The 23692-nt window shown below is 37.6% G+C and overlaps 1 protein-coding gene across 4 annotated transcripts in view; it reads left to right on the top strand.

Annotated features, from left to right (window-relative positions):
- ldb2a (LIM domain binding 2a) overlaps positions 1-23692 on the top strand; it is a 155505-nt gene that overhangs the window by 19879 nt on the left and 111934 nt on the right. For all 4 annotated transcript variants that reach the window (XM_084719756.1, XM_084719755.1, XM_084719754.1 and 1 more), the window contains exon 2: positions 22351-22453. In XM_084719756.1, coding sequence (XP_084575882.1) covers positions 22351-22453 — 103 coding nt within the window. The remainder of the gene's footprint in view (positions 1-22350; positions 22454-23692) is intronic.

Below are 23692 nucleotides of genomic sequence, written 5' to 3'. Positions count from 1 at the left end.
AAACTAATATTGATCTAGTGTAGGTAATACACTGATTATGGATCAGTGCCTCATACAACCCCACATCAAATAATCTGAACTATCCCTTTAAAAATATATATAAACAGGTTGGATTATGATCTCCTTCAGTGTGTATATTTTATGTGACACATTCACACAATAGTTTCATTCACACTGTGTCGGTCCTGTAATGTCACACTGTACATGGATGCTCTGAGAGGATGTTCCCAGAAAATTATATGAAAAAAAAACAAAAAAAACAGCAAGGCCTCCGGTCAAACAATGAGCGTCAGTCACATCCAGCAGGATGCTGGGACAATAGACCCACCTTTTTCCTGGCCCTTTCCCATGGTTCCTTCCAGGCTGCAGTGTCGCTCAGATAACAGAGGAGACAGACGGGCCTGTAGTCCATCTATGTCCTGTTGTTCTCTTTCCTCGATGTGGTTAGATAGTCCGTCCCAAAGCGAAGAGGTCACAGGTTGGATCCTTGCCTGCAGCCGATGTGCTGAATGGTGTTTGAGCATGACGCTGAAACCTGTCTTTATAGAACTATTTTCAAAACTATACACCCTGCATGAAACTGTAGTTCAAAACAGTAACAAGACTAAAGGCATAATATGCAACATTTTCCCTAAAAAAAAAAACAATGTATAGACTCACATAACCATAATCCCTCTGGTCTAAATCATCACTTATGATTCATGAGTAGTGTCTGATGGTGCCTATATCTGCAGAGACTCTGTCCTCTGTCTTCATTTCCTTATTTGTTCATATTTTGCTCTGCTCAGGATCTTTCTGGGCTTCAGTCTTTTTGGCAGTGGTTCGTAGCCTCAATATAGCATGCAGGTTTTGAGGTCGGAACTCTAAAAATGTAGCGACCAACACTTACATGGCATCCTCCATCTCTGTCCACTTCTCTGTCCACTATTTCACTGGGCCTTTTCATGGTTTTATTGACAGGACAGTAGAAAGTATGACAGAAAAGAGGGAGAGAGTGGGGGATGACATGCCGCAAATCCTGTCAGTCACAGGCCCTTAGAATCATCCTAACTTTCCCCCCCATACAGCGTCCCTGTGCCCATGGACTGGGGCAATAGGATGCTGACTGCAGTTCACTTAACGACCACCGGTGTCCTTATTTTCTGAGTAGCTTTATGGTTTGGTTAGGTTTAGGCACAAGAACTACTTGATAAGATTTAGGTTGGTTGGATAAAACTACTACTTCGTCAAGAGTTAGGTGTTTTTTACTCTTACACTAGTTGACTAGTCTAAATTAAAGTTTGAGTTTAATCGACAAGGAAATTAGTCACCGGGAACATCCATAGTTTTCATGGTTGCAATAATAACCACTTGTTTAAAATGAGGGAGACATACAAGGACAGCCTTGGAGTACTTTATTGTTGCTTATTGTTCCATTGTTGTCGTTGCTTATTGGTCCTTCATTGTCATGGTTACAATAATGACCACTTGGTTAAAGGCAGAATACGCTGTAAGCGTGTATGCCCCAATGGTCTTGGGAACCTTGGATGTTTTTGTCAGCAAAGATTGACAGATGACAGTTTGTAAAACCAGTGTGGTTGCAAGCTGCACGCAGAGCAGCTGTTGCTGCTAGCACTGCTAACGTTAGCCACACTGCTAGCCACCATTTCCAAGAATAGTTGGAAGGACTGCTTGCTTCTGGCTTTTGTTGGTAATGTTAGCCACTATCTGTCTTTTTGGCGATGTATCTTCTTCATTTTTTACAGTGTTTGTTCCCAACTGAATTGATGACAAACAACCGATGTGCAGCAACATTTTTGTCAACAATATTGTAAATTTTTGTTGAATTTTATTGACTTTATTTACTGTCCTAATTGCCCATCATCCTGTTCATTTCATTTGTGCTCTTCTATGCTGTTGTAACTGCGGACTTCATTTTCATACAAGCTGTCTGAAGGAGACTTACTTTGGTCCTTTAAAACTGATTTGCTTTGATGCCACACCGCTTGTAGAAAGCAGTGTAACTTGTGCTGTACACTTGTATTAAAACTTAGAATATTTCATCATTGAGCAGAAAAAAGTGCAGCACACACAGTGATACAGTGAACACGGGGGAGACACACTGTACTTCAGATTAGTTACACCAGGAGCCAACCTCCGCTCTGTGCCGGTTTCTTGCTGTTTCGTCATTTTGCTGATCAGCTGTTTGGCTTCTTGATGCAGTTTACTGTTTTTTTTAAATGTGAGATGAACTTCACTCAGTTGTTCTGAATAGATAATGAATGGACTAAAGAATATTAATGGCTCAGACTGTTTTTATTTACTTATTTTCTATTAACATTTAGTCACTTGCTGAGTGTGCATGCTCTCCTTCGGCAGCCGTCTCTTCCAGGCATGAATATGAACTAACAATCCTTCAGTCAGTCAGTCACAAGCTCTTTGCCAAAACATCCTGCGTGTAGCCAAGTTTCTGCTCGACTGAAGTGTCATTAAGCAACACGCTGAATGCCCGACACCTCTGGGAGCAGTGCACTGCAGCTGACCTCTGGGCTCCCAAGAGACGATCTGATTTTCATTTCAGAAAATTCATCATCATCATCTTTCCTCTTCTGGCACCCAAAAACTGTTGGTTTGGAATGATTATTGCCGCCATTCATAAAACATCAGACTAATTTCTAATCCAGTGGCTTCACATTCACTGTCACCCTTGTATAATATATACAACAAACATTGTTTTCTCATGTAATTAAATTTTATCTGTATTCTGTTATTTAGAAATGCTGCAATGCACTATTTCTGTTCTGATTTGACGCCTGAATTTGAAAATCTGCCGATACCCAAACACATTACAAGCTGCCGTCTTGCTTTTCTGTGTGTTTTTCCTGTGTTTCAGGACTAAAATATCTCCATACTAAGGACATACTGAGTGAGCCAGCTGTTTCTAGCTCACTCAGTTGCAGACTCGTGTTACATTACAGCAGGTTATGGTTCAGCGCGAGCTCCGCCTGTATGTCTAACTCATAGAATTCTGGGGAACAAAAAATATGGAGACTTCTGGAAATCTTTGTAGAGCTGTTTACTGATTAATTAATTAATCTGTGCTGCAACATTTTGGCTGTGGGCTTACATCTGCATTATTACACACTCATGATTAATCAAAACATCAGCTTTTGGAATCTGAATTGATGAATGAACTGCATCAGTATTTGCGCCCAATACTGATTTTGGATTGGAAGTCTTTTTTATTTTCTTCTTTCAATTTTAATTTTAAAAAAACCTCCTCTGGACAGGTGTTGTAAATTAGTGTTTTGCTACAAACACTACACACACTACACACATCTGGCGTTGTGCGTTAATTGTGTTCCAGATCCAGTGCAGTTGATACTTCTGTGTCAAATCAAATAAGCTAAACTTTAAAGCAGAATCTGCAACATTTTCCTGAAGAAAACACTGGACTGACTCATAATCCCTTTCAGTCATCACTTATGACTTATGAAGTGTGTGGTGGCGGCTGCAAAAACCCTGCCCTCTGCTTGTATTTCCTTACTTTTTCTCGCTGTTTTTCCGTGCTCGGGACATTTCACCAACCCAAAATGCTGGCATTTGATGACCTGATGCATTTACAAACAGCTCAGACAAATCCACCGACTCTACCTTTGATAACATGAGCTTTGCCCAATTCATACATTTTGCTCTGTAGTCAGTAGACAGCATTTTAAAAGCTTTGCAATGCCTAGTTTTTTATACAATAAGGAACAATAACTGCTATAAGGCTGCGCAGTGTTCAGTAAAGCAGACCCATCAAAACAGAATATTTTTGGCATTGTTAAAATCACACCTTATTAACCAAGATAAAACATATTATTATTGTAACAATTAAAAATAATTTGTCCCAGGAAATTCAGAAGGCCTGTAAACTGTAACTGTAAAAACTACATCATTAAATAATGCAGCTGGTTGAGTAATAAAAAAATAAATAATTGTCCTTTAATTCTAATGCTGCGTTTGGGGATCTGGACACCTTGTGTCGTCTTTAACAGCTCAAAAAACACACTGCTGTTAAACATGGTCAAATAAGATTTGCAAAAAGACAAATTTCTGCCTTTTACATGCAAATGGAAGACCATAAAGTATTTTCTAATCTATTTGCATGTGCTTTTTATCAGCAGAAGACGAAATTGACCAAAAACATAAGTAATGTGTCTGTTACATACTCTACATGTTTTTTTGTGTGAATGCCTTTTTGGCAAATAAAATAATAATACATTAGTTCATGCATAAAACTTTGAATATTTCCTTATATGGTGTAATAACAATGCTTTGTGCTTATCTCTGTATTTTAAATCTATCTCTAAAATTTGAAAACTCACCTATAGCTTGATCATTTGAAAAGATGAAAATGAAATGAATTTATTTGTTTAAATATTGTGTTTCTCAGCAGATCAGACTAATGAGCAACAGGTGAGATTGTGTGTAAAGTCTGATTCATAGCGACACGGCAGCAGAGCACCTTCACTTTAAACTGAACAATATCTGAGGATGTGATGAAATCCAGCATTGATCGAGTGTCTTGTTAGGCGGTGGGAGGAAGTGTGCCGTGTGTTGATTGTTTATTGGTCTAATTAGCTCGGCAGTGGAGAATACAGGCTGGATGGGCAGAATAGCCTTAGTGTGTCCAAGTCCAAACCTGCATCCATTTGATTTTAATTTCTCACGGGGGCAGTAAATAATTTTACTTCTCTGCTTTGTCATTCATGCATTTTGTTGTTGTTTTATTGTTTTCATCCTTATCGATGTTTGTTGTCACTTAACATGGTGCGCTAATCATGTGTCTGCTGCTGATATTGACTTATTTTTGTTTGTCTTCATTGAGGTGAGACGCTTTTTGAGCTGCTTGGTTGTTTATTGAACCTGTACATGTTTCTGTTCTTTTCTTTGATTAAATTTATATGCAGAGCTGTAATTAATGATTGTGCGATTTTTGTTTTGATTATTTTTTTAATGGTTTTAATGTATAAAATGTCGGCATTTTCAAGAGAGTTCAAAGTGATATCAAATAACCTGTTTTGTTTACCAAACAGTCCAAAAGCCAAAGATATTGACTTCACAACGTATAAATAGAGAAAAGCTGCAAATCCTTTAATCCAGTGTTTCCCAAGCTGAAGGTCAGGAACCCTCAAGGGGTCACAAAATAAATCTGAGAGGTCAAAAAATGATTAATAAGTTAGGAAAAAAACAAAAAAATTCTGCTACATAAAATGACGTTTGTTTATTTTAAGTATAAAGTACTGTAAGTATCTTATAGCTTTTGTGAGAAAAAAAGCAAAAAAAGAAAAAGAAAAAGCATTTTTTGCTTGTTTAAACTTGTCACACCTCAAAAAAGTTTGCATGACCACTGTTTACACTTACACAATCTGCTGTGTAAGTAAGTAAAATTTATTTGTATAGCACCCTTCACAGATACAAAATCAGAAAGTGCTTTACATTGATTAAAAGGTAGACTATGAAAAAATCTTAAAAAATAGACAAATAATAGACTAAATAATAAATAAATAATAAAGTAAATAATGCACACACAGCAACAACAAACAGTGGGGACAGAGTCACAAAAACAAATACGATATTCAGTTGACTGTCAGAGAGGAGTGAAGAAACCAAAAAAGATTTTAGACTTTCTGTCTTTAAAAAATTACTTAAACCGATCAGTTGACTATCAAAATAGTTGGCAGCTGCTGCGTACAGGAACCAGTTAGTTTGAAAAGCACCTGGGATTTAACACTGACATGAGTTCTATGCTACATAACAGTGTGTGTAGGTAAATTTCTCCCACAGTACACCAATCAAAAACAGGTTTAAATTTACACTGCAGTTTACAATGATGCATTTACTGAAACAGTTAATAAGCGAGAAACAGTAAAGGCAGAAACTAACAGCACACTGAAGCTCTGCAAAGTGCAGCCGTGTGTCATTTCTGGAGTGAACAGCAGCCTGGCTGAATACACCAGAGATGCAACGGTCAACACATGATTCTGCTCCTCTGCTGTTGTATAATCACACATAGAGAATATGCGAAACAAGTACATCATTTAAAAAATACAACCACAAAGGTAACTCATACTGTTTCTAATGAATATATTGGGCGGGAAGATTGTTATATGTAGAGAAATGAAAAGAGTTGGAAATCATGGGAGGCATATTTCATCATTTATGTCATATATAATATATCAGTTATCATTTTTATACTGGGTTATCGGTATTTTTTGCATGTGGAATGTGGAAAAACAGAACAGACGCTGAAACTATTGCTCCAGACAGCGAGCTGGCCACAGACCACCACGGCGTGCTGTGTGTTCAGCCCACCTGATTAAAATGGGCACTGAATGGAAGCGGGCACTGCTTCGGGGCATTTTGCAGTGTTGCGTGTGCAGTGTGTTTCCTGCCATAACTCGACCAATGACTAAAAGAATAATGAAAACTGATTGTGGCCAAACACTTACAGGGTCATTTCAATTTTTTATTAAGATATAAGTGCAGTTAACAACGAGCAGATGCGAGTTAATAAAACAAAGTTATTAAACTATATTTATTATGTCGAATGAAAAAAGTAGTTCAGTTTGGAACAATGGTTGTTAAGTCTGGGACAGATGAAAGTAGAATTCGGGACAGCTGCAGGACCCTGAGGGAAAAAAGTTCATTTCAAGCATTGCCCACTCAGTCAGTCAGTCAGTCAGTCAGTCAGTCAGCATGTATCTTGATCTCGTCCTTCAGCAGGACAGTGATATCATTGCTGTTGTGGGGATCAAACCTGCAACCTGCTGAGCACCCAACATATCCTGCAGTCACCGTATCAGCTCCTCTCCATGCATGTTTCATGCATTAAAACAGCAGACTTCTGTGTACTAACCTCGACCCTAAATTTACATTGTAACACACACACAGTGGTCTCTGACTGCTGCGTGTAACTAGTGACACTAAAAAAAAGAGAGAGGGAGTGAGAATGGGAACTGTGCCTGAGTAAATTGGCAGACATGCAATTAAACGTGGGAACTTCTTCACTGACTTCATTTATAGAGAGAAAGTTCATTCCTGGTGAAACGTGCAGCGGCTGTTCAAGGGCAATGACTTTTTCCCCTCGCTGCATTCATTTGCTCCTCATTTGCATAATGCTTGTCTGGTGGCTCTGAGGTGGCCGAATGCTGCAACATGTGAAGTTAGCATTATACAAAAACACTCCAGACCCAAGAGGATAAACTGCACTGATATAAAACATTAGTGTGCTCTGAGAAAAGAGACATCATGACTAAAGTGGTGTTGTGTATGTAGTCTAGAGGAGTGGTTTGTGTACTTTGTCATCCTAACAACCCCTTAAAAATTCATACTGCACTGGTAAAAACAAAACACGAAATCTCCCAAATGAGACCCACATTTAGTTTTTTTTATAGAACCAACATTAAGGTTAGGACTGTAACAATTATTTAATTAATCATACTTTATCTCGTGATTTTTTTTTTTTTTTTAAATAATGGCTAATCTTAGTGTCCGAAAAGAATGAAAAAAACTCAAAAAGTCTCAAAAAGAGACCAACAAACAGTTCAAAAGCGAAAAGATATTCAGTTTACAACAAGTGGAGGTCACTCAGTAGAATGCACATCTCCCCCATGGATGGTGAAGCACCTACTGCAATGCTACCACAACTGCCAGATGCAACCAGCATGTAAAAGGTTTTTGTATTGTATAGTTTAGCGTAAGTTTTGTTAACTAGATGTATGCAATATTTTTAATAAACGGTTTTCTTTAAGATGCATAGAAAAATGTAATTAGAATCCCTAAAGTGTATAAACTTAAGATAATAAGTCCAAACTTCTCAATTTAAACACTAGGCCTTATGCAAGAACCACTTGTACAAACAGATTTGTTCTATGGTTTGTGAGAGTGATTTAGGAGAATTGAGCATATTCACCATTTTTCTTGTATTGTGAGTATTGTGGTATTTTCTCTAAAATATAAACACAGTTAACCAGCAGTGCAGTCAGCCTGCTGTTATCCAAACCAACCAATTTTTTTCACTAATGACTGCATATTTCATTAGTTTGAAGACATTTTGAGTCTGAAAAATAAATTACACTTATCTCGACATTATCCTGTTTGAGTCAATTTGAAATTCTATTATAATTCTAATTTTACACATAAAGCCCATTTTCTTTCATTTGAACTACATACCTACCTTACTTTCTGTCAGGCATACTGGTTGTATCTTCACATACAGGTTCATGAAGTTTCTGTGCAGGAGAACTTGCTCTGTTATAATGCATGACAGTGCAACATCACCTATTATCTTGGCTTTAGTGGGTCTCTTAATTCTACTGCTGATGCTGTTACAATTTCAAACTTTCATTGATGGATCTCTGAAGGCAGGACTCTAATCTCAGATATGCACAGGTGGATCTTTTACACAGTTATCTGAAGTTAGCTGAATCAGACGCGGCATGTTCATATGAGCCCTCTGTACGAAAACAAGAAAAGAGAAAGTTAAGAACACAGAAATGTTCTTGCATGAGGCACATTGTTATTTATTTAGACCATTACAAGTAACCAGTCAGCTTTACCACAATATAAGAGATATAGAAATCTACATTTTTGAAACTTAGAAAAGCTGGAATTCTAAATAATTTCCACTTGATAGTGGTTGGAGTCTGCATGGCCCAGTAGAAGTTGTGGCTATTCAGGATGTCAATATTTTGGAGTAGAGCTGATTAGATAATTTAATTTAATTCCAACAAGTAACAACTATCATGTTGAATTCTTCATGTTTGTAACAAACCAACCAAGTCTGCATGTCTTGTGTTTTTTTCACTAGCTGACCTTGAATGCTCAAATATGGCGACCGCGCAGATGCATACAGTATTCATTTTGTATCATGCCTAACTTAAGTGGATTATTACATATTAGTTATGGAATTAATTTGCAGATTAATATAAGATGAAACCTTTCCATGGATGTGTATTTTTTGACCCACAACAAAGGTCAAAATGTGATCTGCAACAGATGTAAGAGGTAAGCCTTGTTTTTAGATTAGGAGTTGTGGATGACTTGCGGCCCCTGCTGGTTGGTGGAAACCCTGAAAGCTTCACTTTACATCACTGACAAGCTTTTACCAAGTTGGGCCGACAAAACATGACATTTTCCCCCATTCCGAAGTCCCCACATCATGCACTGAGCTAAAAGTTAACTTATTTTTCAGTTGCTATAAAGTAGTGGGTGATGGCCACAACAGTGACTCACAGCAACTTTTTCCCTGCATGTTCTGCTGACAGGGTGACTATCTGCAATCAAGTTTACCTCAATGTTTTTATGGAACACAAAATATGACCACACTTCAGACTTTGTCTTCTTAGGCGGCAAAAAATCCTTCCTGAGCACCGTCACTGCTTTCCCCCATGATTTGAAACAAACCCACAGTGCATACTGGATACTGCGCATGCATGCACGCCTGAGTCTGGGAGACTGTGGCTGTCTCTGATGCTACCGTGTGTTAATGCAGTTATTAAACACAGTGATACTGATCATCAGAAACTTTACTGCAGTTTATCTTTATACTGGTATACTGGTTTGATCCCCAATTTATTTTTCCAAGGTTTTTCAATAAATTGTGAACCACTGCTCCCATGAGTGTACAGTCCTTAATGTGCATAACACAACAGCACACAGCAACACATGGCATAACAATAATGATAATGATGTAAAACAGTAGCAAATCTGCGCATTTTGAAAGCTGAATCCAGCAGATGTTGAGGGTTTTCGCTTATTAAATAACACCAAATACCAGAATTCTCATAATCAATAATAATCGATGAATCAGTTGTTTCAACAATAAAATTAAATACTAAACCATATGTAATATTCTTTGTTTATGATCAATTTTGTATTATTTTGTGTAGAATTGACCCTGTAGATGTACTTTAAAAATGTGAATACTTATATAACATGAACATTTCAGACATAAAATAAATTGCTGTAGGAGTGTGTGCGTATAAAGGTGTTGACACAAATCAAGATAATCACAGTTGTGAGACTTTCTTTAGAAAGAGATGTGGTTTTATTAGACATCCATTTAAAATGTTGCATCTGTCAATGGTCCTCACTATACAATCAGACAAAAGCTACCTTGCTAAAGATCCTTTCGAAACATCCAGAGACTCTTTGGTTCTGTTAAGTTGTTATGCTCCCCAATAACCTGAGGCTGTTTGAATCTTTGACAACAGTAAAACTTGCTTGGCCCACCAGTCAGCCGGGCTGCATACTATTCAGGAGCTGAATGGGGTTTCAGACATTGGTAATTCTCCAAGGTCGGGCCCCAGACACGCCTACACTCTTGGAGGCTTTTCTGCCACAAGAGGCTCGAAGCAACGGCAAAAAAAATACAGTCTAACAAAAGCTTGCTGGGAAAATGGTTCATGTTAAACATAGAGACATTAGTGGTTTATGGACTGTTAGAAAGATAGAGTGAGGGAAGAAAACGGTGCTCTTCTTTTTTATGAGGCTGTGTGAATGCGCGCATTGTCTGTGCACTGAATAAAGATGTATCTTCTGTGCATACAGCATGAGTACATATATATTGATATGTATGTGTGTGTTTGTCACAGTCGGGAGGGTTCCTTATATTCTGGTGTATTACTATGTGTTCCAGTACCTCTGGTAATTACCAACTAACTGTTAAAAAATGTAATTGTAACCTAATCTAATATTAAAACTCAATGTTAAAGTAATATAACTTAATTACTTTTCAGTACTTTTAGATTTCTTCAATACTATATGGTCAAATCAATATTGAGCCTGCTATAATGTTTTATGTTTGTTATTTGTTTACTAATTGTTTTTAATGGGTAATTATTCACATTTAAATAAAGTTGATTAAATATGCTATTCACATTTCACACTCAAACATTCACATTCAGATGTTTCTGTTTAGCTAACATTAGCGGATGGTCTGTGAAGCTAAGATTAGCGATTTGTCTGTGTAGCTAATGTTAGTGGTTGGTCTGTGTAGCTAATGTTAACAGTTGGTCTGTGTAGCTAATGTTAGCAGTTGGTCTGTATAGCTAATGTTAGCGGTTGGTCTGTTTAGCTAATTTTAGGAGTTGGTCTTAGCTCTTAGATGAGTTCTTGGATGATGACAGTATAGCTGAAGAGTTTGCACTGGACTGTTTTTTTTCCCCCCTTTTTCTTATTTAAAGAAAAAATAATGTTGAAATTTCCACACAGTGAAGCATTTCTCACTAGTGCCCATGATAATTAATTGCCTCTAAGATAACCTGAAAAATACTACTCAGCAGGAGTAGTATTGACAGTATTGACATGTTAACTAGCTAACTGGATTTCTGTTTAGCTATCATTAACAGCTGGTCTGCGTAGCTAATGTTAGCAGTTGGCCTATGTAATTAAAGTTAGGAGTTGGTCTGTGTAGCTAACATTAGCAGTTTGTCTTAGCTGTAAGTGTTCCTTTAAATTAGATATTGAGTTGTTGGATGATGACAGTATTTTCACAGCTGAAGATAGAACTATCATGGTTCTGTGACATTGTTCCTCTCTTTTGATTTAAAGACAAAATATTGTTACATTTCCAACCAGTGAAGCATTTTTTTCATGTGAGGCCATGATAATGAATTGACTGTAAGATTGTGTTGAAATATGTGCACACAATGCATCGTAGTACATACAGTTACTTTTTTGTCTTCTAATTATGTATTCCTGTTATATGTAATCCGTTACTCCCCAAGCCTGGTATTTGTGTATAGATGAATATACACAGTACAAAGGCCTGTTCTTGTGTGTTTTCACACACAGTAAAACTACTCTTTGTTTTTTCTGTTGACACATTGTGTCATCTGCCTATCCATCCTGTATGGACATTTCTATATGCGTAGACTTAACCCTCAGCTCTGTTGCTATTTACTGAGGATCCTGCCTATGCTGTCCCTCCAATCCTCTGGATTTCCTGTAAATCCCTGGGGCCTGGCCGGCACTGGTGATTTGTGGTTGGCCAGTGGGCAATTGACACATTGATAAATCCCCCCCAGATGAGGTGCGATCCGTTTGAATCAATAGAGCCTTATCGGCTGACGGCCGTCACGGCTGCGACCATGTCGGTTCACCTCAGGTCCCTCAGAGTCGGCCTGATTTGTAGCATTTGACAACAAACATCGTCACGCCACGTGGTTCGTCAGAGAGTCCGCGGGCGTAAATGAAGGCAGGACGTTGTCTGTCAGCCGGCAGCTGCAGAGAGGACGGGCGATGGACACAGAAAGGCAGAGAGACATGCAGAGATGAAACAAAAAAAAAAGGCTGATGGAATATTAGATGGTGGAACAGTGCAAACTTCTTTATGTCCTAAAATATTTGTCATTTATATTTTCCATTTCAAAATTCTAGACTTTTTCAGACTCAAAATTCCAGATTTCTGAATAATTCTTTTGACCATATTTGACATCTAGGTATCTTGTCTCATTTCAAATCCTTCCCCCATCCAGGCTTTGTATTTTGGATTGTCAAGCCAGGCCATGCATTTACACATTGTAGCTGTTGCATCCTTTGCAGAAAATTTGACAATATTTCACAAACTGCCAATGTGGAAGTAAACTTCACTGAAAAAAGAGAATTGTTGGACCAATTACTCAATTTCTTTAAGTCAGATGTACTTAATAATGTCATTGCTTTCAAGTCAGTAATATTAATGCAACTTCAATTCAAGGCAAGTCAACTTAAAAGTTACCAATTTTCCAACTCAAGTATTTACTTTATCCAAAAGCAAAATACTGTTCATGAACAGCCTAATAGTATGTTTTCAGAAAAAGTAGACTTTTTATTGTAAGCGTAGTGTTTTATTTTAGTTTATGTATGAATTAGCTTGACTTAACTGAAGCTGGTTTGGTTTCATGACTTTAACACAATTAAATTTATTCAGGTGGACCATTGGATATCATACATCATACATTATAATTTGACTACAAAATATAATTTTGGCTTGCATTGGACTGAACCGTCTTTCCGAGTCACTAAGAGAAACTGGCGGCACAACTGCAGGTGAAAAATCTGGAAAAGACGTGAATGTTATGATGCCAGATTCAAAATACTAAGAGAAATCTAACTGATGCGCTTTTACTGAAAAAAGAATATCTGGTTAAGGGAACGGTGTAACTACAAGTTGTTATAATCCCCAATTAACTGCCATCACTGAAGCAGAAATGTAAATGAGACTCATTCAAGACATTACATTACTTCAACTAATACTGAAATATACTTTTTACAGTGTAACCATACCTATACTTGCATTAATTTCTATTTGTATTCTGGATAAACAATATTATGTTGTTGTCCCCCCATATTTTGTGGTCTCTTTTGTAAAGAAATGCCAAAAATGCGTTAAAAATGAAAAAATTTCACAGCATCTGTGCCCAAATTTGGTGGCCTCTGCTCCATTCTAATGCAACGCTGATCTTGATTATTACACATTTTAATGAGCTGATCAATCTGATTGTAAACATATAGTGAATTAATCTGAAGGAGAATTAGGCTTCTTGTGGATTTTGGTGCACACAGTCTGTGAATAGCTATTAATATTCAAAATTACTATTCCTGACTGATTAGAATTTTGTTATTAAAAATCATTAAAACAAGATTTTGGGCATCTGATAATAGTTTGCATAACTGGTGAAAGGCAAAAAAAAAAAATACATAACTGATCTAGGACATTTTTAACTGTAAAATGACAGTGCGAGGCTGAGGCAGAGCCCACATTTTACTCATATGACATGGCCTGTTACTTTGGTTGCTGCTCCGAACACCATGAAAAACACTCTCTTTGTATGATCAGTTTACTTTTAAGAAATTCAGATTTTTATATTTTAGAAAACAGAATCAGGGCAATTGTATGGAAACACAAATATTCTTCCAAACTCATCCTGACCTGGAAATTACTAAAATCAATTTCCATACTTTTCGAAACTGCGTAGTTTATGACCTGCCACCATTGACAGAATAAAAAGAAAGCTCCTAACATTTCCTGCAGCAGTGGAGGGATTGAAATTGAAGACAACATCCACAGCACCGCAAGCCTCCAGCGTGACTCGTTCGGCTTCAGCCAGAGGATTCATATGGCTTGTGTCCACTGGCCAGGCTTTAGCTGTTCTCCGGCCCGTCTGGCTCAGCTCCAGCTTCTCCTCTGTCTTTAGATCCGGGCCAAACCTGGCCGCTCCACGGCTCAGCCAGACACGTTTTACAACTTGGCGAGACGCTGGCCAGAAGCTGCCCAAAAAGCTCCAGTTTGGAGGATTAATGGTTACTGATTCTGAATAGACTGCTCCCTGCATATGGAAAGGTTTTGAGCAACATTTAGCTTTATTAGCCAGCGCTGCTTAATGCATATTTAATTTACAAAATAAGTGATTTGGAGAAGAGCAATGAAACTGCCAAGTGCCATTTGTTTTCTTTAGTGAATGCCGAAACTAAATGCTGTTCATGTCGCATGAAATGTGCTTGTTATTTTCAGATTTCTCTGTTGTCTGGGTGGGAGGCTTTTCAAACTAAACCATATCATCTATGGTTGGACCCTGCTGACACCGCTGTCAACTCTGCTCTCCGTGAAATACACGCTCTTTTTGGGCGGTTGCAGGCCCGAGCCAAATATCAGTAGACTGCCAAAATGAACTACATTGAGTTAGAACAGAAAATATCATTTTGTGAAAAGGTTCAGTTTCAGGAAAATGCTCAAAAACAGGGTGGGAAGGGCACGGAGAGGAAAAATTTGAAAATGATAGTAAAAGTGAGTCTAATTAAGAAACCATATTGGAAAGCAGAGGTCAGTGTGAGTGTTTAAATCAGAATGAGGGGGAGGTTAAGTAAACCTCTTCTGTAAAACTGAATAAGAGGGATTTTAAGGAAGACGGTGTTCTGTAAAACAGAGAAGTGGGAGCTTAAGTAAAACACTTTTCATTAAAACAGTAAGAGCAAGCTTAATGAATACCAGAGTCCATAAAAAAGAGAGATGGCAGCCCTCAGGATGACAGCACTCGAAAAATTTATCTCCAGCACTAAATCCAGGCAGTTTATGTCAAAATGGGGATCACACTTTTTCATGAAATCCTCCAACCTGTTTTAGCAGCGGGAGAGTCAATCAGGTGAAACACTGCTTTGTGCTTGGCAGCAGAAAAGAAGTCTGATTGGTGGACGTCAAGGATAAAACTTATAATTTTCTGTATTTTTCTTATTGTCAACTAATCCAGTGAAATCAAAACTAACAATAAATGTATCCCATTTATCCTCTATAGTAAGTGTTACCTCCAGGTGAAATTTCAATTTTTGGATTTTACACTCACACAATACATCCTCGATTATGGTGCAATGCTTTAAAAAAGAAGCAGGACCCTCAGGAAACTAATAGAAGGATTTTATTTTGTCACATGAGGTCATGTTGAATCCCTTTTTTGTGGCCTTCCTCACGTCATCTCCATCATCTCTCATCACAAAAATGGTCTTGATTTAGTCTTTTTTTTTTTTTTTTTTTTTTGCCATTTTACAATCGGGAAAAAAAAATCACATTAATAAATGAGTAAAATTCATTTTTAACACTGAAATGTCTTGCCTTGTTTTAAAGAGTGCAATGATAGTCTGTTTTGATAGATTGCTGATTTATGTAAAGTTTGCAGAAATATGTCTACACTCTTTAAAACATTAATTCCTATAGGCTGTTGCACAATGGTACAACAGTGTTTCCTGAAGGTAACATCCAGACAAACGTATGAAAAGAGTTAATTTTTAATGTTTTTCCCATTTCAAACATTTGCACCATATCAAGACAGAATACCCACAACATGTATACACACATGTCATGAGAGGGTTTCACACTTATCACTGCATACAGAAAATAAAAGGTGGAATCGGATTGTTGGTGTTGTAGATTTTTAGATAGGAGCATGACCTATAAAGTATTTCACACCATATACATAAAAATGAAAACATAATTAATTTAGCTATTAAGTCTTTTGTAAAAAATAAAATAAAATAGAAGGAATAGATAGAAAAATAAAATAAAATAAAATAAAATAAATAAATAAATAAATGGTGCCCTTCTTAAGAAGATCCACAGTATTTGAATAAAGACTAATAACCTTTAGTTTGGTTTAGCATGTTTTGGTTTGTTCATTTTATTTTCTTAAGCTGATGCTATTTTATTTCTTGATGGTAGGAGCTTTTATTTTGAAGGTGTAATGTCGGTAAGAAAAATGTTTGTTGTGTTTGAAAATGGCGTGCTTATAGTGTTTGTTTGGCTCCTGGCCGTCCGTATTTTGTTTCATGTTATGCTTGATACTGAGTGACAGTGTTACTTTTTTGTTTTTTGTTTTTTTTAATAGTTGTAAGTTTAAAAGTCGTGTGTGTGAAAGCTAGCAAGACTGCTATATTAGCTCAGTGCAGGGCAGTTTCTGTGCTGTTTAACGGTGAGTGGATAAGTTACACAGCAGGCAGTTTACATGTCAGAGCAGGAAACTCACAGGTGTATTAATGATCGCTGCATTCCATTTAGGGGAGGTCCCGCTATTGTGCATGCTGGTTTCATTGTCACTGTTACTGGGACACTTAATGGAACTGAGCCATTGTTACTGTTCTTAAGTCCAGCTGTGTTTCTCCTGCTGTGGTGAGTCAAAACGTCTGCTGTGAAACCAGTCCATTAACTTTGCTAGCCGCTATGAGAGTCTATATTACAGAAGCTGCTGCATAAGGCTGCATTTAATGTCTAATTTTGCTAACAGTTTTTGTACACAGACACTAAATTTACTTCATAGCTTCACTATTTACTATCTTGATTATTATTAATGCAAAATATGATACAAAGATGATGAATTATTGTAGGTTAAACTATACTGCAGTATTTAATAATGAAAATAAGCCTCATCTTTACCAGCTGCAAAGCCTGGTGATGATGAACACTTTAGTGTGTCACTAATTATAATCAGTAATTTAATATATGATTACAAAATTAGTCATTCTGCATAATGAGTACTTTAACTTGTCTACTGATGCCATACTACCTTTGAATGCTGGATTTCTACTTGTGGCAGACTATTTTTACTCAGCAGAATTGCTGCTTTTATTTAAAGGGGTAGTTTGGATATTTTGAGGTGGAGTTTTGTCAATGACCTGTTCACAGTCAGTGTACAGTAGATGGCAGTGAACACACGCCCAGGTTTGAAGAAGCAGCAGGACTACTAGAATAGGAAGCTAAGCAATGTACTGCTGTGGATAAGGCTAAGCAGCAAAATGTATTTTAAACACCTTAAAAAGATTAAAAAAAAAAAAAAAAGACATCAGAGACACATCAGACCATCTTTTCAGATGGGAAATCACCGTTATATTAGCCAAAAATCAATGTCTCCAAACCAACCAGACCTCGCACAACACAGAAGTTGTAGGTCTACTGCTGCCTCAGTCTGTGAGTTAGTTTGTGTTATTGTGTGACGATGGTGTTTAAAAAAGGTAAGTTTGTATTCACTGAAGTTGCACAATAACACAACAAACCAACAGACTGAGGCAATGGTAGACCAGCAACTTATGAGATAAAGTGATGAAAATCTCCTAAATATAGCGTACAATTAAACTGATATTGATTTTTTTTAGATGGGACCTTTTTAAGTGGCTAAAATACATTTTTCTGATGACCCTGTCCACAGTAGTACATTGCTTAGCTTGCTACACTGAGGGCTTGCTGACCGCCATCTACTGTAGGTAATACACTGGATTATTTGAAGTAGGGTTGTATGAGGTACTTATCCATAGTCAAACTATCCATTTAAGTAAAACATTTGAATACTTCCTCCATCACTGATGGAGCTGCAGAGCCATAACTCTAGAGTTTTATTCATATTAAAGCTTTTGTTAACCATCAGTTAAAAAATTAGACCATTATTCATCCAGGGATGCTATAGCATAAATCCGCCACAATGTTGCACTGGTTGACATGTTGCTTTATTACGACGAACATAGCCTTAGTAGTTTTTCATGATTTAATCACATATGTCATCCTGCTGCTGTAAAAAGTCACTGTCGCTCCCAATATGAATTAATCCATGATTAAAATCTTTTTAAAGAGTTATATTCAGTTGGAATAAACAGACTCATAGCTGAGTGACACAGACGATGTAGTTTGTTTTGGTCTATTGATGGAATATGTTGATAATCTGAAAAATATAGGACAATGGCAGCCTTATCCTTTAATGCTAAATACAGATGGTATTTGTCACAAGAGTGATTTGATCTCTGTGTTAAGTTACTGTTTTTTATCATTAACACTAGTTGAAAGAGCAGAGTATAAAATAAACTGCACAGAGCAGGATTATCCATCGTTGCACAGTGAGATCATAGAGAGCTGCTGCTGCTGTGTGTGTTTGTGTGTCTTGTTCACCCTTCCCCTGACTGTCAATCCCAGGAGTTCCCGCCCCCTCATGGTACTGGATTATGGGTTGAACTCAATCTGAATGCGGAGTAGCACCACTCTGTCTCTCCCCGTGTCTGTTTTGTCCCGGTGTGTCACTCTTCTCCATCCGTCTCCCTGAAATAGATGTATTCACATGAAACAGACACCACACACATGCTGGCTGTTCACACCCGCTGTTTCTCACAGTATGACACAGTCAGTCAAACACACACTCAGACACACACGGCAGCTCATGTAGTTGGTTCCCAGTGGACAGCTGGTCAGTGGTACATGCACATACACAGAGAATACACTGGCATGCATCCACGTATCCATTTGTTGTACAGTGAGGCTGGCTGATGTGTTTTTCAAGTGTTCTGTCATTTAAACAATTACACTGACTGACCTAATGGGAGCGCTGTAATTACTGGTTTTATGATGTTTTTGACACAGCTGGTCGACTTTTTGATGAAAGTTGGAGCACTGACACACTTGGCTCAGTTTTATGATGTTGAAATAGTACTAGTAGTAGCGGTAGTGTTGTTGAAGAGAAAAGGATGGTGAAATGTGTCAAACATAAAAAGGTAGGGATGCATGATATAGATATTTCCAACAGAAACGGATAACTGATGATTAACTCCCCCTCATGGCTGATCTGATAAGATAACCAATGATTTAACATTTTTATATTTTAAAAAGAAGTTCATATAACCTGTAATTTATGTTCACCTGAGGGTAAGTGAGGCTAAAATTTAGTGAGCAGAGATGGATGATTTAATATTTCGTTGCTCTGACTGAACCAAATCTAACTGACATCTCTGACAGCAAAAACAAAGAACAATTCTGACTCTTCAAATGTATTTTTTCTAGAAAATTAAATTTTAAAAAATCACAAATATACTTTGCTTTTTATATAGCATATTGCCTAACAATTCAAAATTAAATGGTTTGACTTAAATGGAATAATAAACAATTTATATTTAATTAAAAGTATTTATCATGCATCCCTGTTAAAAGGCCATATATGCTGTACCACTGCTTTAGTTTTTACAAAATTGTAATAGATTTTTTTTTCTATTGTATTAAATCAACAACCACTGCCAACTGTATGGCAGAAATAGAATTTAATATTCATAAGTATGTTTTCAGAGGCCACCAGGTTTCTACAGTAGCCCAGAATGGACAAAACAAACAGTTGTGCTAGATATGGCCTCTTGCATTTTTCATGGCAACAATAGGTTGTCCTTAATGCTTGGAAGCGGAGGGTGAGATTAGATGTTTACTACATACTGGTCCTTTAATCACAGGGCAGATAGTTTAGTCGCAGCCTGTCTTTGAAGAAGGATGTATCTTATTGCAGTTAACTTATCTGAACAAAATTAATTTTGTTACTTTTTGCCAACAGATTGAGGCAACATTTTGTAGGATAAAATCAGATTCTTCCTGATATAATTCTGCAACAAAAATATTATGTTTGGATGAAAACTGAAACATCTATTTAAACTTAACAATCTTAACAATTTATCTGCACTTGATCTTCCTACCAAGGACAAATCTTCGTCTTCATAGTTTGTTCAGTAGTTTTCCACTGTTCTGAGTCTCAGTTCAGTCTGGAGTCCATAACTGCCAGCCAAACAGCTTCCCCACAAACTCATCATCACCTATTGATTGACCAGCCAGATGAAGGTTCAGGGTTAGGTCCTCCTCACTGCACCTCTTCCTCTTTGCATCAGCCTCATTGTGTTGACCTGCGGGGCGCCCCGGTCGCTGCTTATTGGGCTTGACACTGCTCGATGGTGACAACGCTAATTGTCAACATCTGGGAGGTGCATGCGTTCCCTCATCCCTGCGCAGAATGAAACGCAGCAATCTGTCATAACGTGTCAGAGGAAATTAGCATCAGTCAAACATCAGTGGGTGGAGCAGCGAGGACAGGGGGAGTGGGGGTTGTCCCGCCAACATTATCTGAGGTATTTGTGAGGAGGGAGAAGATCGTGAACGGCTGTTAGGGGAGTAATTTCAGGGCAAAGAAATTTACATGAATGTGTTTGCTGTTCTGTTGCTTATTACAACAATACTAGTTCCACAATTGGTACCACTAGTACCAATTACTGCTACAACTAGTGTTACAAATTATTTATTTATTTATTTATTTGACTGACAGTGTGCATTACAGTAACAGGATAAAATTGACAGTAGCGTTGGTGCACATATTAAAAAAATACTTGTGACAACATGCACTGGTGGTTAATTGGTCAGAGAAACGAGTGGCTGGTAAACAAGTTTCAGCTCTCACTTTAGTTTTTAGCCATGTAACTGGACAAGGAGAATTTCAACAGCATGGCAGGCTGTGAACTATAGAAACCATGTCTCTAAATCACCACAAAACTAGAGAGAGTGATAGAAACGGAGCACAGGTGACACGCCGTCAGCCACTTTAGCCAATCCAGCACACCACGGAGCGTGCAGTGGGATTTATGGTCACTTCATGTGCTGCGCTGCAACAGGATTTTATACCTGAACTATGAGTAGGACAGACACTTTTACTTTCTTCTTGACTGTATGGAAATTTGGTGTGTCATCACAGATGATGAAGAAAGGAATTAAAATATGAGTTTTAACTGGCAAAACATACTCATCCAGATCTGATTTTACTGACAAAATGAAAGCCCTATTAATAATAAAAATAATGTATTATTACTATTGGTTATTGTATTATGATGCATCCCATTATTACCTACTGACTGTGTCACTGTCACTGTTCCTGTAACTATTATTACTATTACTATTATTCTACTAATGATACTGTTAGAAATTAGGCTATCATGACTGTGTATTACCACTACTATTCAGCTATTAATACTATCACCTCTCCTGCCTCAACCAGAATACTAACATTTAATGTTTTGACAATTTAAATTACTTGCATTTGATTGAAAGAAGATTGTTACAAAGACATTGATGATAGCAATATATTAGTAATGATAATCATGATGATATAAGTTACAAGCTAAAGGTATTCTCACCTGCTGAAAAAGCAGAATAACCTGTGCATTAAAAAGCTGTTGGACCTCAGTTTGCAATTCGGACTAGTAGGAGCCTCAGGCAGGGCTCTCCCAAAGTCCAGGCTTAAGAAAAGAAAAGGGTGTTACTAGGCTTTGGCTTTACATCGACCTGTATGAGAAGCATAGACCAGCAGACAGCAATGCCTTTGAGATCATTTTTTTTAAACGTGTGGTATAGACTCCATGCTATATGCTTTTAATTTATTTTTGTAGCTATTAGCCTTTTGTTTTTATCATTCCATATTGGGACGTATTTTTATGCCCCTATCATAGCCTGGTTTGTTTTATGCATGTAATGTATTTGACTGTTTTGCGGTTCATACTTGATCGACAAAGCCCTTTCTGACTTCACATGTAAAAGCAGTGATTTAAATAAAACTCATAAAATTCACTTTAATGAAAAGGAACAAACAAGCCAATCTACAATAAAGGGAATACTTGCCCTGCACTGCTGACTTCATATATCAAAAAACAATGTTCTTTTTTTATCTAGTCTCATAGAAAAGCCTGCATGGTCACAATATCTTTGTCTTATCAGAATGAATCAATATTGAATTTATGTAAAAAAAAAAATGCAATAGCACGAGAGCAACAACCTGGATAAAGGAAATTCACTGGGTTATTAAATAATAGAAGAAAATGAAGAGTTTCATACCAAACTGAAACAACCCCTGGTTGTTTTAAAAGGGGGACAGAGGGGTACCTGAAGTGAAATGCAGTGTTGCATATTCTGTATTTTGTCAGATTTTGATTAATGTATTCTTTAAAAAAAAACATAGTGCTGATTAACCTCAAGTGAGCCCTGCTTCTGTCTAACCGTTGTGTTATTTTTGTCCCTAATAGGAAAGTGACAGTCTGTGGTGGGACGCCTTCGCTACGGAGTTTTTTGAGGAGGACGCCACTCTCACACTCTCCTTCTGCCTCGAAGATGGACCAAAGAGATACAGTAAGACTCCTGTTATATTTCAGCAAACCACCAATAATGCAATGCTTACAACTTTTAATTCTAAATGATTATTTTTGGAGAAAATAGTTCAGTTGAAAACATCTTTTCTGTTGTATGTGAAAGTGAAAAGCCCGCACACACTGTCGCTTACTGCTGGTATATGCACGTTTTGTTCTACATAACCTTCATCAGGCATTGAGTTTTTCACTTTTATTCAAGTTGCACTGGCCTCCCACGTGCAATGGATTCTGGTGTGCAGAGCTTTTCAGTTATTTTATTATAACATATAATGCAGCAGTCTGTATAAGGTGTGTGGATTCTCAGTCTTCATACACCTTGAAAATAACAACATTTACATCCGCTCAGCATTCAACACAACTTCTCCCATCAAACTGATCAACTAAGTATATAGACATATCTGCTGCTGTATCATCAGACTGAAGAGCGGCTTTTCTCCTGCGAGAACCCTCAATTCAAGGTATCGAGGTAATTTATTTATTATAATACAGCACAGGGTTACACAATGAAATGAAAGTTCAAATATACAGACAATTAAATTTAGAATAGAGTAAGGATAAAGTGTAAAATAAATGGCCATAAACTGTGACTGCGTTTTTGCATGAATAATCGATGTAAGAAGAGTTTTCTCCCCTCGTCCTGCTGGCCTCTTGTGTGTTGCGTCTTGCCAGCTCAGAAGTCGTCCGTTTGTGGTGGAGCAGGTCTCCGTAAGATGTGGCAAACCAGTCTCAGATTTCCTGTTGTTCGGCCAGCCTGAGTTCCATTTAGTCCGTTTCATTTTCCTGACTGGACATTTGCAGCATTAAGTCCAGGCTGGGTTAGCCTGGCTCTGATGGCGTGTTCCATTTGTACATGGAAGTCGCAATTTCTGAGTTCCCAGTTGGAAATTTCAACTGGAACACCCCCTGATGTCGGAATAACGACTCGGAAAGTCAGAGGGAATCTTGCCAACCCTAATGGCAAAATCGAATATGGCTTCTCCGTGCATCAACAGTACTAAGGCTGTTTATTAGCACTTGTGTCTCATTAAATCAAGTGTGCACACAGTACTGTCTGTGGACATGTTACTACACTGTTTGTATGTGTAAAATATTGCAGAGTGAACTGTTTTCAAGCTCAAGATTTTTTTTTCTGACTTGTTGTACTGGAACGCAGTCAACCCAGGTGTGACGTCGTTCCAACCTCTGAGGGAAATGGAATGCACCATTATCCCTGCTTTCC

This window comes from Lutjanus erythropterus, chromosome 5, assembly GCF_056507025.1.
Source record: "Lutjanus erythropterus isolate fLutEry1 chromosome 5, fLutEry1.hap2, whole genome shotgun sequence".
NCBI classification, from domain to species: Eukaryota; Metazoa; Chordata; class Actinopteri; order Lutjaniformes; family Lutjanidae; genus Lutjanus; species Lutjanus erythropterus.
The sequence above is the reverse complement of the archived record's forward strand: the minus strand, read 5'-3'. Positions and strand labels throughout refer to the sequence as shown.